Here is a 13,297-nt window from a genome sequence, read left to right on the forward strand (position 1 = left end):
CGGTACAGCTGGCTAGGATGCATTTATCATCCATTTCCAACTACCCAGAGGGTAATTAAAATTCAACCACATAGTGTGGGTCTGGAATCACATGTAAGCTAGATCAGGTAAGGATAAAGCTAAGAACCACAGATCCTGATGTGCATTGCACACAGTCACTGTGTGGTGATGTTTCAAGCCCTGCTCCACTAACTATAAAATAGGGCAGGGCTTAGGAATTCGTCTCTGGAGGTCAGTTGCTACCATTTATAGCTCATTGGTTACCCAGTCAATTAATAATCCAATTAACAACAACCCTGATCCCATGACCTTCCATTTCAAGTTTAAATCTTTTCTGCTAGGATTCTGTCAAAGACATTTTGAATGTCAAGAGGCTGATTATTGATCTGAGAATTAGGTGGCAGGGGTGGGGCAGATGGAGTGGTGTATGTGTTTGAAGGATCAGTTCATACAAATAGTGTCGAGTTTATTTCTCCTGGCTGTTGGTCATCACCAGATCTGTTTGAAACTGTGACAGCGATTGTTTGTTAATCTGAAACCTTTACTTCTTTTACCTGGGCTATGCTGATGTTCAAGTCTGCATTATTAGGCCTGCAGGCAGACAAATGGCTTCAGACAGGTGAGTTAGAGAGCAAGATCAGTGGTTTCCATACTTAATAAATCCAATTAATACTGAAGGAACTGAAGATTCAAGATGTCAAAGTGCCACACTTGAGTTTTTCATATGCATTTGTCTAAATATATTGAATATGCTCACAGATATATTCAGACCACAAACCTAGCTCAGTTGGGAAAACAGTAATTTGAATTTACAATATTTAAATACTTCTTTTGGGACAGAGAGGAGGGAAGGGAAGAGGCTGGCATGGAAGATGCTGCAAAATCCCGAGGGGAGTGAGATAGAAGGCGAGGTAATTTTTTAACCACAAAAGTAACCAGGGCCCACCTTGGCCAGAAACTTCTCACAGTCTTTTACTCTAAATCAGACAAGCTTCTTACTTTGCTATGGCCTCATCCCGGTCGCTGAGAGCTTTCTGAAGCTGCTTGTCTTGTTCCTTTTCTTCAGAAGACACCTTCAGCTTGTCTCTCTCCTCTTTAATTGCATTCACTTCACCTCTCAGCAGCACCACCTATAAAGATGCAAGATCAGCAAGAATGAATGGCTTATAAAAACCAGCCCATTGGGAGTGCACAGAGTTTATCATTCAGTATACCTAACATGGAGTGTAATCCTTGGGTTAATGTTCAAAATCCAAAAGTCTACAATGGATGCATAAATCAACATTACTTTCTAAATGGTGTATGGTTGCAGGGAATAGTAGGGGGAAAAAACACAGAAAAGTCATACTGGTGCAGGAGGAAGGGTCTTTGAGAGGTTTAGGTACTCCTGACTGAGGAATTTCTGTACTGACGCATGATACCCAAAAATGGGAGTTTTCTCCTCCTAAATGTTAACACTGTTTGCGTTTAAAATGTACACAGAAGCACATCAAATAACAACACACAGATTTAAACATTGCTATGTTGCCAGAAACATTGGAAAACTGCTGCATGCCAATGCTGGAGAGATTGGGACGGATGGCAGAGACCATGTGATAAGGATGAACCCAGGGTAGATGACCCACAACTTCCCACCACTGATCAACATGGCTGAATACTGGCAATGTCTTTCCTCCGGTTCATGTTATTTCCAGGAGCTCAGGTGGATGGGCAGTCTATTCAGTCAATCGACTGGCTGACAAAGGCCTCTCAGCAGGAGCTGACAATTTTCCAAGTGGCATGTTGGTCCCGACCCCACACTGAGGCCAAACATGGCCAAGGGATGGAGTCAGACTTCCTGGAGGTTGGTGCAGTGCTCTAACTCTCCCACAGATATTGCCGTCAAGGCTTCAGCTGCTGGCTGCCCATGGGAGGGATGCCCCTCTGAGAATGATGCCAGTCTGGCAGCCATGCCCCTTTTAAAGATCGAAATTTTAAAAATCTTTTGAGAAGGCTCCTCAAAATGCAGACACCCCCTCATTCTCTGCTCATACCAGCCCCACACCTGCAGCTCCCACCTCTAACCATGGGCCAGCCAACATGTCACTTCTACAAGTTCTCCTATTGACCGTCCAGTCACAGGAGACTGTCTGCTATTCTCAACTAGATTGTGAGCACGCACCCTGGCCACTAATTACCCTGATCTTCGAGAACCTCAAGTGTCAAGTGACAACATCACATGGGTTGGATTTGGAAATTCAACTGACCCCTAGATATATAATTTGGCCATTGTTACCTTTAATTCTAGAGCAGCTGCCAAGCAGAATGTGGAGTGAAATTTGGGAGTCACATGGACAACAGGATGTACAAAATTGCCCTGGGATTAATATGTTGGAAAACTGACACTTGGTACATTTATTTGTATTTTGTTTGGTAATAGATATTTGAACCAATATTCAATGCTTAGCTCCAATGTTTCCGTAAGTGTGAAGGAAGAATACGTAATCCTTATTATTTGGCATGGTCCCATGTGCTTGTTGTTAAGATGGTAAAAAGAATTAATGTTGAGGAGTGGAACACTTCCATCTAAAGTCCATGTCAGAATAAAGTACACCTGTGTGACTGTCTTAATACAGGTTGCACAAGTACATTGAAAATAGATATACTATTATCCAACAGAGATTATAGAATGTCCTGCAAATGTCACACTTGTCCACGGAACCACGTGTGGATTCACACACTAGTTATGAAATAATAAATCTCTCTCAACGTGTTCCGCATACTACAGTTTTGCCATTAGACTCTATGGGCAATCTGCACCATCATGAACTCTCTTCTAATTATTTCATTTCCTGAATAAACACAAAAACTAATCTACTAGGTTATTGAATAATATCATCATGACATTGCAGATATTTGGGACAACATGGACGACAATCATTCACACAACAAAAAATTCCGAGGACGATGGAAATCTGAACCAGAAATTGAAAATGCTGGGATCAGATAGCAGCTGCCGAGAGGGAAACAGTTAATATTTCAAGTCTATGATCTTTGTCAGAATTCAGTTGTCACAAAGGGGCTGACTCCATTTGTCATCATTTAGTCAAGACCATGAGAGACAACAGCAGGTGTAGTCCTTGTTCTCTGATTCATGTTATTTGTGCTGATGAAAAATCGGTGACCAAAAATGTTAACTCTGATTGTCTCTCAATAGATACTATATGACATGATGAGAATTTGAGGCAAATTTTGTTTTTATTGCCTAATTATTTTAATATCTTTCAAATAGGCATCAATAGGCTCTTTTCTAAATAAAAAGTTAAATATTACAGTAAAAGCTATTTTTGGTTGGAGCCTTAAATTATAAGGAGCCAAGTAAATTAATTTTGGAATCAAAGGGCATTCATTACAGCTCATAGTGTATGATAGATCCTTGTTGGAGTTTTCCTTGTGTGTACATCTGTGATACGTGGAATTCTACAGGAGTTTGTACAAACTAACATACCGTAGACTCATTGCCATCAAGAATGTTTTGGATCAGACGTTTGAGCTCATGCAGTGCTGTGTGGAGGCTCCCTGTGGGGATATCTTTGGCAGAGGAGGTGTCAGAGGATTCATCCATAGAGGAGTCGGTGGAAAGTGCAGAGTCTGTGATGTCATTTCCTCTCAGGTGTGAGCAAAGCGATCGCACTTGGCAGTATGCCTCCCAGAGCTCTATTCTCAGCTGGAACGACAGAACATCACTGGGAGTTTAGAACAGAGAAATACTGCAAACTGAAAGTGCCATTATACATGTAGTCCATCAAGGAAGTCTGGACTACAGACACAGCATGGCAAAAGACATGTCTCCATGACAAGCTTCGAAGCACCAACTGCAAGACAACCCAGAAATTAAAAAACATAAATGGGATCATCTGGAGCAACTTTACCTCTCAGCTATTTGAAAATCCCTCCTGCAGCTTCTCCAAACCTTTTAAACAACTACCTTTAACTTCTCACCTTTGACAATTAGTTTCTCATTCCTAATTGCTACTTGTACCTCTGGAAGCCTTTGGTTTTGGCATAGAACAGTACTAACCCTGATAATTCCAAAATAAAGCATACTCACTAAAATGTTATACCACCCACCATATATAAATTGCAGTTCTGATCTGATGTTCTTAATGCTTATTTTGATAAAGAAAGCATGCACCTTCTTTACAGATTGATAAGTTTCTTACAATCCTGTTAGGGGCCACTAACATTTAAAGAAGAAAAATCCAACATCATGCAATTAACTGCCAGAACTATGCCATATGATCTAATGCTTTTAAATAAAAAACTTATATACCAAGGCAAATTAAATAAAGTAAGTAATACGAACTTAACACGATAATTTATAAAGACTTATATTAGAAGTTCAGTTCTGGTTTCTATTCCTACTCACTAAGAGTTCCTTTATCATACAAAATCTTTAAGGTTCATTCTCCTTTACTGGAGCAACACAAAAGTATACCAACGCTCTCTGGAATTCAAACTGATTTCCCTTCAGTTTTTCGACTATTCACCAGGGTACAGGATTCCATGGGGGTTCTCCATTAGTTTTTTGGCCAAGTGACCCTCCAATTTCCTTTTTTTTCATATTCTAGATTCCCCAGTTTAAGCCTGGGCCTGCCAGTGACCTCTGATCAATGACTTAAAACATCAAAAAACACCCTTGGTTTCCAATAGCCCACTGCTATGGTTTCAAAGTGCAACCGAGATGATTACACCTACACTGCAACAATTTTCACCACCTTTCATTGGGAGGCTTACTGTAGATATATTCCTGCAGCTTTCAAGTAAACAAATCTTCCAGTTATTTCTCCTTTATCAACTGGAACTTATAATCAGTTCCACCAGCAGGCTACATCATAGGAAACAGATCTAGCATTTACTCTACTTCAGATCGAGGTCTAGTTTTATCTCTTGACTGTCAAAAGAGCTATAAAGCTGTATAAGGTCCAAAGTTGACACGGTCGCTTAGCTCTTTTTCCCAGCTGGCTGTGCCTGAACTACATTTACAGGAATAAAGTCAAAACAAAGGGTCTCATTAAGCTCCAGCCCTCTCTATGACAAAGTGACAGACATTGCCTTTTTCCAAGTCAATATGGACATGAACTGTTGTTTAATTCCAAGCTTTGCCTAATTCTGCAAAGCCACATTAATACATTATCCATTACTGGAAGCACTCCAAATATTGTATCCCCTAGCACTTTAGCTAGGAATGCCCATCTGCCATTTTGCAATCAAAAACAGAAGTTGCTGGAAAAGCTCAGCAGGTTCTGGCAGCATCTGTTGATGCTGGCAGAAGGGTTTTGAGGAAGGGTCACTGGACCCGAAACGTTAACTCTGATTTTTTCCTTCACGGATGCTGCCAGACCTGCTGAGCTTTTCCAGCAACTTCTGCTTTTGTTCCTGATTTACAGCATCTGCAGTTCTTTCTGTTGCCATTTTGTGATGTTAACTTTCCAGCTGTCCTAATTCAACCCGACCCCAATCTCTTAAGTATAACAAACTCCAAGCTTGTTTTAATTGAATTTACCAGAATTACTATCAGTTTCTTAATCAGAGAGTCCTATACTCATTTTCAACAGTTAAACCTTTACTTCATAAAAATCATATTTTAAGACACATGAACTATGATCTAGATATTTGGAACAAGCTCCACCTGTGCATCTCCAATGGCTTTGATCCTACATATACATTCGCAGACATACAGTCTCTTGGGCCAAAAGTCAAACTGAGGCCCTGTTGTCTTTTCAGGTGGACATAAAAAGAAGTCTCAGGGCACTGCTTGAAGTGTACTTGAGAATACTATGGGTTTCATTGCCAACATTTATCCGTCAACTGATAACCACTTCAATAAGCACTAATTATGTGAGGTCTACGTTAAAAACATGCACATCCTAAACTAAAAACCAGTTTCAGCATACTCCTCTTTATCATAGTGTAAGTGAATTCCCATTTGATACCCACCACCTGAAGACAGTTTATAACAATATACAAACTATTTCCTTATCTCTTTAAATAGAAATTAAAATTTACACATGTATAACCAATATTTCAGAATTAAATCACCGCAGACCTCCATATTCTGTAAGAAGCATCACAATCAGAGGTGCCCTGCCTCTAGGACACCAAGATTTTCTTTTTTCATGCATTTGTTTTTCTAAAACAACAAAACAATTGACAGTTGATGACTTGCATCCATCAGTTCAATGTAAGGTTGCTTTTTTTTCCAGCAGTTCGTACTCGTAAATCTTTTGTTCATACTGTTTAACTATAATCACATTTCTCAATGCGGTGACTAAAACTCTAAGCAGTATTTTACCTGTGGTCAAACTAGTGTTTTAAACAGTTCCAGTGCCACTAACCTGGTCTTACATTCTTTGCTTTGGCTAATAACAGGAATTGTCTCACATAGCTGCACGGTGGCTCAGTGGTTAGCACTGCTGCATCACAGCACCAGGGACCTGCGTTCGATTCCACCCTCGGGCGACAGTCTGTGTGGAGTTTGCACATTCTCCCCGTGTCTGCGTGGGTTTCCTCCGGGTGTTCCAGTTTCCTCCCACAGTCCAAAGATGTGCAGGCTAGGTGGATTGGCTATGCTAAATTGCCCTTAGTGTCCAGGGATGTGTAGAATAGGTGGGTTATAGGGGAATGTGTCTGGGTGGGATGCTTTGAGGGTCGGTGTGGACTTGTTGGGCCGAGGGGCCTGTTTCCACACTGTAGGGATTCTATGATCTACCTCAGCTTTCCTGCTCCTCTGATGCTGCCTGGCCTGCTGTGTTCCTCCAACTCCACACTGTGTTATATCCACCTGACCTGTTGTCTTCATTGATCTGTGGACAAGCATTTCAAGATCTTTGTGCTCTTCTACACCACTCTGTATCTTAACATTTACTGTGTAATCTCTTACCTTGTTTGTTCTTCCCAAGTGCCTTACCTCACACATATCTTGCCTTTAATTCTTCCATTGTGTAGATTCTTGTGTTTAGTATCTGGATTATTTCAAAAACTGATAACCATTGATTTTTCTACTCTGCGTTATTACAGGATGTCTTATTTTTCTTGGAAGGCTGAAGGGAATTAAAGCTCCTTTCCCCAGGATTTTTTTTAAAGGCAGCAACTATCTGATCCAATAGGATTTCCTTCTCCAAGAACCAACACCAGTTATAATAAGGAGATTAGCCATATGAGACAGCTCATCATCTAGTAGTTGAATTGCTAGCACTAATCGAGGGATCACCTATTCATTTATTCCATGGTATACACCTCCATGGAAAAGCCGTGTGATGATCAACTCATATGCAATGGCAGAGCAGACTTGAGGGGCTGAATGGCCTATTCTTGCTCTTTGTTTGTATGCTCATATCTACTCTCCAAAATCTATTAAATTCTGACCGCACTTTATAAATGTTTGTCACAACATCTTGTTTTTGATGATTTCGTCCAAGAACTCTAATAGAAAGTCCAAATCTTAATCAGTATCTAACGGACAGGGTTCTGTCTCACAAGATCATTTATTTCTGATCTTACTTCCTGTAGGAAGTGGTAACACCAAGACCATGCGTTGTTTCTTTCTGGTAGAGATGTAAACCACGTCCACATTCCAATGGTCATATGGTTCAGTCTCTAGAACATCAGAGGCTATGATACTCTGAATTTACACTTGCTTTCTCTCATTTCCCACAATAGTCAGTGGATTTTCATTTTCTGTCTGAATTTCCTTTTGTTAGTTTCCAACCTTCATCTTTAGACAGCCACTCTCTATTACTATGTTATAATCCAGAAAGCCAGGTGGTGAAGGATGCAATTGGAACCAATCTGTACACAATTTTATATTCATTTATCTTCAGAGATACACAAATCTAAACCAACAACCACTGTTTCAGTCTATTGCAATTTACAACAGCACAAGCGAATCCTCAGTTAATGCTTTTTGTCATTCAGTTAAATCCAATTAATATAGAATCAATATTGTTTAGCTGTGCATTTGTGTACCTGTTCTCTCTCCTGTTCCAGCTCCTCTGCTTCCATGCTCTGCTCAATTTCTGACAGTAATGATGTACTTGTTGGGCTCACACTATGTAGACTCATCTCCTCGTTCATTTCATCAACTTTCACTTGAAGCTGCCGGTGAGACATTCGTACTTCATGGAGTTCGAGCTGGTTCTGTCGGAGCTATGAAAACAGAGCAAAAATATTGTTCCTGAAAATATATGATGCCAGTCCTGGTTGATAGCAAATCAAGTCAGTGGTCCCCCTTTGTACTTGGAGGCACTTTACTTTCTCTTACCCCAGAACCAGGGCAAGGTATCAGGAACGAATACATCTTCATGCCAATTGCATGCCTCTGGATATGTTATAGGTGTTCACACAATTAATATAGAGCAACAAGTGTGACATGCTGCAACTTTTAGATTTATCATTGCAATGTGATTTACAGCAATCCCTGTAGGTTTGCATTAATTACCATACATTTTGTGTTTCATACATTACAATAGTGAAGTCACTTCAGAAGTACTTTACCAACTGGAAGTTGCTGTAAGTTGTCCTGTGGCTGTGGAAAATATTATATAAATGCGAGCCTTTCTTTTTCTTTATTGAAACATCAGGAGGCAGTGAAAGTTTTGGACAAATCAGAGGCGAGTGACAATTACCTGTTCCATATCCTCTCCAAGACCATTTCATTCAAACTGTAGAACATTGCCTGTCTTGATTCTACTTTAGCTCATCTATTGCTGAAACTCTCAGTCACACCTTTGTTCACCATAAACTGGACGTTGCCAAGGCTGGCCTCCCATGTTGAATTCTCTGTAAACTTGAACCCATCTAAAACATAAATGCACGTACCTGAACACACAGCAAATCTTTCCACCTACGCTGACTTTACTGACATAACTTAGTTCCCAGTTTGGCAATGCATCATTTTTTGAATTCCTATCCTGGTTTTCAAATCTCTCCGCCTTGATTCTTTCCCTATCTCTTAATATTGCAATTAGATGGATGCTTTATTGCTATTCACACCTCATCTGGCCCTCCACTTCTTCACGATACTCTCTTGGGTTCTCGCATTATGAAATACTTTGTTAGTTAATCTCTCCTACCCTTCACCTTGCTACGGATATTCCTTTCTGTTCTTCCAGACTACCACCCCTTCTAATGGCTTAAAACCTCTTACATTTTCTATTCTAAATGCTGATGAAAACTCATCTTGAAACATAAACTCTGTTTCTCTTCACAGATGCCGAGTGACCTGCTGAGCATTTCCAGCATTTTTTTTGTTCCTATTTTAGATTTCCCTCACTGTTAAATCTTCGATCCCTTTCTAATGAATCTATTGACCTTTTTCAGAAGTACAAACAACATTACTAAACACATTATTACAGACTGACCCCACCAGTGCCTTGCACAAAGCCAGTATAACCTGCTTTGGTTTACAGTTCCGTGTCGGTTCTACCATACCAGAGGCTTCAAGTTACAAACAATGATCGGTTACAAAACCTTTTCCTTTTTGTCATTTGATATCCAAATGATGTTCTTGCCTTAAGAATAAAGGGGAGATATCCCAGACGAAACCGATCATGGTTAGGCTTCTCAAGCCCCACATATCCACTGTCTTACTCAAGTACCATTTTTTGATACTTTACCAAAGTAGTTCTCAGTCACACAGACATTAAAGGCTAACGTCACAGGTTTGACTCTCCACACAGGTCTTGCATAATTTGGAAGTCAACTGCTTTTTTCTGTTAATTTTGGTAATTTAGTTTGCTTTGTTTGGGTAAGACAATTCTTAGTGTTTAATATTAGTGTTCATCTCCCATTTGGAAAAACAGGTCACGCCTAATCTCCATAATTTCAGCAGCCTATCTCAAAACTGAACCCTTTCGCATTATTTTACTCAAACTTCTAGTGTTGTACTTTTATAGGGAAGAGAATTTTTGTTGAATTCTTGTGAAATTAATCATGCCTTATCCCATAAAATTATGAAGATGCTTTTATGTTATACATATACTTATCGTTACTTCATAGACATTAGTGAACAGTTTTACCCAGAAAAAATCCAGCCACCTTTTCTCAGCTCTTATACCAACTTACTATGTGTTCACATGCAGTACAAACGAAATCTCTCTCACAAATATAAAAACATAGGAACACCCAATAGTCTAATTTTCCTCGAAGTTCAGATCCTTTTTCAGGACCTGATTAACAAATTGGTGAATCCTCTTCATATTCCTCTACTCACTAATGAACGCACTATCCTTTTAAATGGTTTCATTTCTTGGACTGGCTGCTTATACGAACAGAACGCTAAAATGGCCACCAGGGCTTATGCATATGGGGTCTAGAGCGTCTAGATTCATCTGTACCTCACCTCAAAGCTTGATGATCCAAATTTTTATCACTGCGTCACTTTTTAACCAAATTCTTTCACCGTCTTTACATCATACGAGTACGCCGAGTCCATATATGACTTCAATGTTTGACTGGATGCCAGTGGCACTTGTTGGGCTAAACACTGTATTTATCTTCCTGGCCTTGACAACCACCGTCTCACACAAAACATTAGCCGTCAGGGATTAGTCACTTTGAAAGCAATAACTTTTACTTTTGATTTGCGTGAATTAATGAAACTAGTTGCTTTGTAACATTTACTTTCTTACCCATTAATAAGCAAATCACCCATGTGATATTCACAAACAACATAATATAACTGCAAAATAATGAACAGAAAGTTAAAACAATAAACAAGATATTATAAATAATTATTTCCTTATTTTGGTGCAGTTTGTTTGCTGTCCAAAATAAATATTTTTTAAACTAATATTTTGCTTGTTGAACTAGATTTTTATACTCAACTGAATTAGTCTTTTATGATGATTGCATTCTTTAAAGTCTGCTTAGTTATTTAAAAGAAACTTGCTTTAATATTTAATACACTGTGTTTGTCTTTTTAAACTATACACTCAACCCTTAAGCTGTGATTAACTTGGATTGTTCAATAATAGCAAAAATCAAACTAAAACAAAATCAATAGGAATCAAAACAGACGTTGCTGGAAAAGCTCAGCAGGTCTGCCAGCATTTGTGAAGAAAAGTCATAGAGTTACCGTTTCAGGTCTGGTGACCCTTCCTCATAACGTTCTGAGGAATGGTCTGCAGACCCAAAACATTAACTCTGTTTTTTCCTTCATAGACGCTGCCAGACCTGCTGAGCTTTTCCAGCAACGTCTGTTTTTGTTTCTGATTTACAGCATCGGCAGTTCTTTTGGTTTTTTCCCCCAACAGGAATCGAGCTTGGGTCGATGCAACAAATCAAAGGCTGCAGTCAAGGCAGGACAGCAAAATGGAATCATGGGAAATGAAGGTCAGAGAAAGCCAGCAACAGACAGAAAGAATAAACCTAAAAATAGACCAATATTCAGGACTAGAGGTTATGAAGATAACAAAAGCTCAAAATTAAAAGGTTCTGCATCTAAATGTGCATAGCAATCAAAGTTAAAAATAAGCTGTATTGAAGTTAATAAATATTATCTGATAACCATTACAGCAAATTGACGAGAGGGTGAAAAGGTCTGGGTCTTGAAAATTGAAGGGTATCTGGCATTCAAGAAGAATGGGAACCTCAGCAAAAGGTGGAGAGGTAGCATTATTAATCAAGGATGCCCTTTGTGCAATAGTTAGATATGATCTTAGTTTGGGAGATGAAAACGTGGATTAGTCCGAGTGGAGGTATGGATTAGTAGAGGAAACTACCCTCTCCTCATAAAGCAACTACCTGCTCCAGGTATTAACCTGGTAATCTTCCTCTGAACTACTTCCAACACGCTAATGTCCTTGCTTAAATAAGGAGACCAATATTGTACATAGTACACCAAATGTGATCTCACCAATACGCAAATGAAGCATAACTTTACTACTTTTGTGATTAATTACTCTCACAAAATATGATAAGGTTCTATTAGCTTTCTTTGCTTGTTGCACCTGCAAACTGACCTTTTGCATGGATGTGATTTACTTGGACTTTCAGAAGGCTTTTGACAAAGAGCCACATAAAAGATTAACGTGTAAAATGAAAGTACATGGGATTGGGGTAATGTATTGAGGTAGACAGAAGACTGATTGGCAGACAAGAAACAGCCTCCTGTTTGTCTACCTTGGAATGGCAGGCAGTGATTTGTCTGATACCTCAGAGATTAGTGCTAGGACCCCAGCTACTCACAATATATATTAAATTATTTAGGTGAAGGAACTAAATGTAATATCTCCAAATTTGTGGATGATAAAGCTGGTTGAGGGCTGTGAGGAAGATGCAGAGATGCTTCAGTATGATTTGGACAGTCTAAGTGGGTGGGCAAATACAGGGCAGATGCAGTATACTGTGGATAAGCGCGAGGTCATCCACTTTGGTAGCGCAAACAGGAAGGCGGATTATTATCTGAATGGCTATAAATTGATGGAAGGGAATGTCCCTGTACACCAGTTGCTGAAGCACGCTGATGTTGCAGGCAGTTAAGAGGGTAAATGATATGTTGGCATTCGTAGGAAGAGGATTTGAATACAGGAGCTTGGATGTCTTGTTGAAATTATACTGGGTCTAACTGAGGCCACAGCTGGAATCTTGCATGCAGTTTTCATCTCCTTATCAAAAGGAGGATGTTCTTGCTACAGAGGGAGAGCAGCAAAGGTTCACCAGACTGATTCCTGGGATGCAGGACTGACATATAAAGACAGGTTGAATCAGTTAGGATTATATTTGCTGGAGTTCAGAAAAATGAGAAGCATCTCAGAAACCTATAAAATTCTAACAGAACTAGGTCGGGTAGATGCAGGAAGGATGTCCCCAATGGTGGGGCAATGCAGAACCAGGGGTCACGATCTAATGATATGGGGTAGGCCATTTAGTACTGACTGGAGGAGAAATACCTCTATCCTGGCAGTGGTGAGCCTGTGGAATTCACTATCACAGAAAACAGTTGAGTCCAAAACATTATGATTTCAAGAAAGAGTTGGATATAGCACTCAAGGCTAAAGGGATTAAAGGATATGGTGGAAATGCAGACACAGGCTACTGAGTTGAATGATTAGCCATGATTATGATGAATGGCAGAGCAGGCTTGGAAGATTGAATAGCCTCCTCCTGCTCCTATTTTCTGTATTTCTATGATAGTGGGAACTGCCGATGCTGGAGAATCTGAGATATCAAGGTGTAGAGCTGGATGAACACAGCAGGCCAAGCAGTATCAGAGGAGCAGGAAAGCTGACGTTTCGGGTCTGGACCCTTCTTCAGA

At 39.8% G+C, this 13,297-nt stretch overlaps 1 protein-coding gene across 2 annotated transcripts in view; it reads right to left on the minus strand.

Annotated features, from left to right (window-relative positions):
• bicdl1 (BICD family like cargo adaptor 1) overlaps positions 1-13,297 on the minus strand; it is a 298,028-nt gene that overhangs the window by 277,110 nt on the left and 7,621 nt on the right. For both annotated transcript variants that reach the window (XM_048611331.1, XM_048611330.1), the window contains 3 exons: positions 8,008-8,187; positions 3,488-3,706; positions 1,000-1,130 (listed from right to left, as the gene is read on the minus strand). In XM_048611331.1, coding sequence (XP_048467288.1) covers positions 1,000-1,130; positions 3,488-3,706; positions 8,008-8,187 — 530 coding nt within the window. The remainder of the gene's footprint in view (positions 1-999; positions 1,131-3,487; positions 3,707-8,007; positions 8,188-13,297) is intronic.

The sequence above is a fragment of the Rhincodon typus genome, chromosome 24 (genome assembly GCF_021869965.1).
Source record: "Rhincodon typus isolate 14 chromosome 24, sRhiTyp1.1, whole genome shotgun sequence".
NCBI lineage: Eukaryota > Metazoa > Chordata > Chondrichthyes > Orectolobiformes > Rhincodontidae > Rhincodon > Rhincodon typus.